The sequence below is a fragment of the Sander lucioperca genome, chromosome 8, assembly GCF_008315115.2.
Source record: "Sander lucioperca isolate FBNREF2018 chromosome 8, SLUC_FBN_1.2, whole genome shotgun sequence".
Lineage (NCBI taxonomy): Eukaryota > Metazoa > Chordata > Actinopteri > Perciformes > Percidae > Sander > Sander lucioperca.
In genome coordinates this window covers 41,666,348-41,671,333 of record NC_050180.1, presented here as the reverse complement: position 1 = coordinate 41,671,333, position 4,986 = coordinate 41,666,348, and the positions used below count along the sequence as shown (strand labels likewise).

Below are 4,986 nucleotides of genomic sequence, written 5' to 3'. Positions count from 1 at the left end.
CTAAATTATTTAAAAATGACGTGTTTGTTCAGGACACCCCAGTCTGTCGCTATAGCAATAATGACGCAGTGATTAGTGACGATTCTCTCCGACCAATCAGGGGTCTGCAGGTTTTCACGTCACCTTTTGGTATCTCCTCAGCTCTCCTGGAGCCTGGACGGAGGTGAGACTAAATAAAGGACCTGTTGGCAGCTAGCAGGGACTTTTTATCACAACGGAAAACCAAAAAAGACGAGTAGAGTCGAGGCGAGTCGAGCAGGTACCATGTGATGGAAAAATGCCAGAAGTTCAGAATGGTTTGACACATATTTTGCCTTTGACAAATATTGCGCCCTCCGCTGTGATTTGGATATTGCACTAGTCCATGTTGTGATTTCGATACAATTGCGATTAATTGTGCAGCCCTATACCAGCGTGACATATATATATTATCATGTTTTAACAGCTGTTGACTACTATCCCTGTATGGATGGGATATGATTGCTGACAATGACAATAAACACCGTAGAACTTTCTTTTATTCTCCAGTTTGACAGCGAGTCATAAAAAGGTAAAAGAACAGAAATAAAACTACTATAAAGTAGACTTTCTTCGGGGCTTAAATTACGTATCTGATCGGTGCATAAACTGCAGTACTTTCCGATAGTGAGACCAGCATTTTAGGCGGTATCGGATACTGGCGTCGGTACGGGAACATCTCTACTCCGTGGCTGGCGCCTGGTAGGACGGCGGCCGCTACAGAAACCAAAAGTTGCGCGTGTTGATTCCGGATTCCAAACGAAAACGATTCCGATAGGATGTTTGAAACGGTTCCGAGTCAGAATGGCTTCTGGAAGCCCGATCCTAGTCATGAGGAGGTTAGGGATGGAGAAAACAAAGAGGAAAGAACGTAGGAATGAAGAAAAGAAGGAGGAATGTCACAGAGGGGGAATCCCTGGTCTCTTATTGGATATCTCCTCGGAAGTTGTTCTGGCCCTCCTTTGTGTGTGTGTGTGTGTGTGTGTGTGTGTGTGTGTGTGTGTGTGTGTGTGAGAGATATCAGCTGCAGTGGCAGAGCAGCAGTCCGGCCACCAGGGGGAGCAGGTTGAGCAGCAGCAGCCACAGAGTGACGGCCAGACCTGGAGAGCTGGAGCAGGGGTCTGAAAGACAGACAGAGAGAGAGAGAGAGAGAGACAGGCAGACAGAGAGACAGACAGACAGACAGATAGACAGACAGACAGAGAGAGTGAGAGAGAGAGAGAGAGAGAGAGAGAGAGAGAGAGACAGCCAAACAAACAGACAGAGAGATAGAGAGACAGACAAATACAGACAGTCAGAGACACACATATTAATATATATATATATATATATATATATATATATATATATATATATATATAGTTCAGAGCGTCCTGGAGAAAGAAGTGGTGTTGATGGAGCTTTAATCATAAATAACTTGATTGACTTTGTTTTATTGGGATTATTCATGTTATAAACTCTACGTTGGATGGCAGCTTTGTGTGAGAGGAGGACACTGACCGATGGGGGAACTCCGCGTGGCGTTGCCGGGCAACAGCTGGTGCGGAGGGGGGCAGTCGTCGCAGAAGTCAGAGCAGGCGGGGCAGACCAGGACACCGTTGTAGACCCAGTCGCTGACCCGCACGCTCACGCTCAGCTGCTGACCCGCACGCACACACAGGAAGGAGCGGTCCTGGACGAACACCGTCAGGCCACGGGACGAGCACCACACCTGCACAACATAACACACTCTCTGAGCAGAGCATAATCACACACACACACACACACACACACACACACACACACTCTGAGCAGAGCATAATCACACACAAACACACACACACTCTCTGAGCAGAGCATAATCACACACACACACACACACACACACTCTGAGCAGAGCGTAATCACACACACACACACACACTCTGAGCAGAGCGTAATCACACACACACACACACACACACACACACACACACACACACACATACACTCTCTGAGCAGAGTGTAATCACACACACACACACACACACACACACACACATACACTCTCTGAGCAGAGTGTAATCACACACACACACACACACACACACACACACATACACTCTCTGAGCAGAGTGTAATCACACACACACACACACACACACACACACACACACACACACACCCTCTCTGAGCAGAGCGTAATCACACACACACACACACACACACACACACACATACACTCTCTGAGCAGAGTGTAATCACACACACACACACACACACACACACACCCTCTCTGAGCAGAGTGTAATCACACACACACACACATACACTCTCTGAGCAGAGCGTAATCACACACACACACACACACACACACACACACACACACTCTCTGAGCAGAGTGTAATCACACACACACACACACACACACATACACTCTCTGAGCAGAGTGTAATCACACACACACACACACACACACACACCCTCTCTGAGCAGAGCGTAATCACACACACACACACACACACACACACACACACACATACACTCTCTGAGCAGAGTGTAATCACACACACACACACACACACACACACACATACACTCTCTGAGCAGAGTGTAATCACACACACACACACACACACACACACACACACACACACACACACACACACACCCTCTCTGAGCAGAGCGTAATCACACACACACACACACACACACACACACTCTCTGAGCAGAGCGTAATCACACACACACACACACACACACACTCTCTGAGCAGAGCGTAATCACACACAAACACACACTCTGAGAAGAGTGTAATCACACACACACACACACACATACACTCTCTGAGCAGAGTGTAATCACACACACACACACACACACACACCCTCTCTGAGCAGAGCGTAATCACACACACACTAGAGGTCGACCGATATGGTTTTCTCTGGCCGATGCCGATCTTTAGAAATCAGGGTCAGCCGATTAATGCTGTCGATTTATTTTGGCCCATATTTGGCCGATATGTGCTTGTTTTTAAACCTCTATTTGAAAGATAAAATGTAACACTAATATACACAGAATTTCTCAACAAAAAAATGTATTGAACACTTCACCAATCTACACTTGTATACTTCAATTAAAAATGTAATGTAAAAACATACTGTATATTGTATAAATAACATATGAAAAATATATTAAATAAACGAAACAGGTAAGAAGAAAATAAACTTTGTCAAACTTTTAAATGAAAAAAATAAAGTTTAGTGCACTTAGCAGCATTAAACTTCTGAGAATACAAATCTGCTTCACAGAAAGTGACGTTATTATTAATCTCAACACTATTTCCTCCTAACTCCTGTTGAATCCCATCAGACTAGAGCTCTCTAAAGTCAGTTCTTCACCTTGTTTGTTAGATCATTGTTCATTAGTTGAAGTGTTTTCTCTGTGTTTTGGGGATCCTACTGTTACATGTCCTGTTGACCTCATTAGGATCTTATCTGAGAAGATTTCTGTCATTCAAACAACTCTTAGTTGTAATTTAAAACGCGTCCAGCCAATATAATCAAATTAAGGGTTTTATTCGTGCTCAAGTCCATAGATGCAGTTAATGGATACAGGCACGGAGAACTGAAGGCTCTGTTAGCAACGATTAGCTCCGTTAGCGTTTAGCTCCGTTAGCGGTTAGCTCCAGTTAACTCCGTTATAGGAGTGGATGTGACTGCCACGGACAGGGGTAACAACCAGACTCTGATAAATGACATTCGGGGAGCTTCCACAGCGGTGTGGCCGCGGTGTTTTGTACGGTTTTATTAGTAGTTAATCCCAAGGCAAGAACACCAGCAACATGCTACTGCTAACGGTAGCGTCTGAACCTGAAAGCCACTTCAGACGAGACACACGGCAAGACTTCACGAGGGGAGGGGCTAGAGGCAGCTGGTCTGGGCGCGCTGTAAAAAATGTCACCTATTCATGTTTTTAACACTAGGCTGCCCGCAGATGCGCCTGCCTATTAATCAGCTTGATATATACTGGGATATTGGCCGATGTTGATTATTGTTAAAAAATGCCATAAATCGGTCGACCTCTAACACACACACACACTCTCTGAGCAGAGTGTAATCACACACACACACACACACACTCTCTGAGCAGAGTGTAATCACACACACACACACACACACACACACACATACACTCTCTGAGCAGAGTGTAATCACACACACACACACACTCTGAGCAGAGTGTAATCACACACACACTCTCTGAGCAGAGTGTAATCACACACACACACACACTCTCTGAGCAGAGTGTAATCACACACACACACACACACACTCTGAGCAGAGTGTAATCACACACACACACACTCTGAGTAGAGCGTAATCACTCACACACACACACACACACACACACTCTGAGCAGAGCGTAATCACACACACACACACTCTTGAGCAGAGTGTAATCACACACACACACACACACACACACACACACACACACACACTCTCTGAGCAGAGCGTAATCACTCACACACACACACACACACACACACACACACACACACACACACACACACACTCTGAGCAGAGCGTACATCACACACACCACACACTCACACACTCACACTCTCTGAGCAGAGCGTAATCACACACACACAAACACACACACTCTCTGAGCAGAGCGTAATCACACACACACACTCTCTGAGCAGAGTGTAATCACACACACACACTCTCTGAGCAGAGTGTAATCACACACACACACACACACACACTCTCTGAGCAGAGTGTAATCACACACACACACCCTCTGAGCAGAGCGTAATCACACACACACACACACACACTCTGAGCAGAGCGTAATCACACACACACACACTCTCTTGAGCAGAGTGTAATCACACACACACACACACACACACACACACACACACACACACACACACTCTTTGAGCAGAGCGTAATCACTCACACACACACACACACACACACACTCTGAGCAGAGCGTAAT

The 4,986-nt window shown here is 45.8% G+C and overlaps 1 protein-coding gene across 2 annotated transcripts in view; it reads right to left on the bottom strand.

The window, feature by feature from the left end:
- Positions 1–502: 502 nt before the first annotated feature.
- The window catches only part of lmln (leishmanolysin-like (metallopeptidase M8 family)), a 22,339-nt gene continuing 17,855 nt past the window's right edge, over positions 503–4,986 (bottom strand). Inside the window, exons 15-17 of one of the 2 annotated variants that reach the window (XR_004898145.1) lie at positions 1,519–1,729; positions 966–1,139; positions 503–709 (exon numbers count right to left, since the gene is read on the bottom strand). Coding sequence is in view for 1 of the 2 variants with exons in the window: in XM_031295030.2 (XP_031150890.1) it covers positions 1,039–1,139; positions 1,519–1,729 (312 nt within the window). In the remaining variant the exon portion in view is untranslated. The other variant, XM_031295030.2, reaches the window with a different exon arrangement.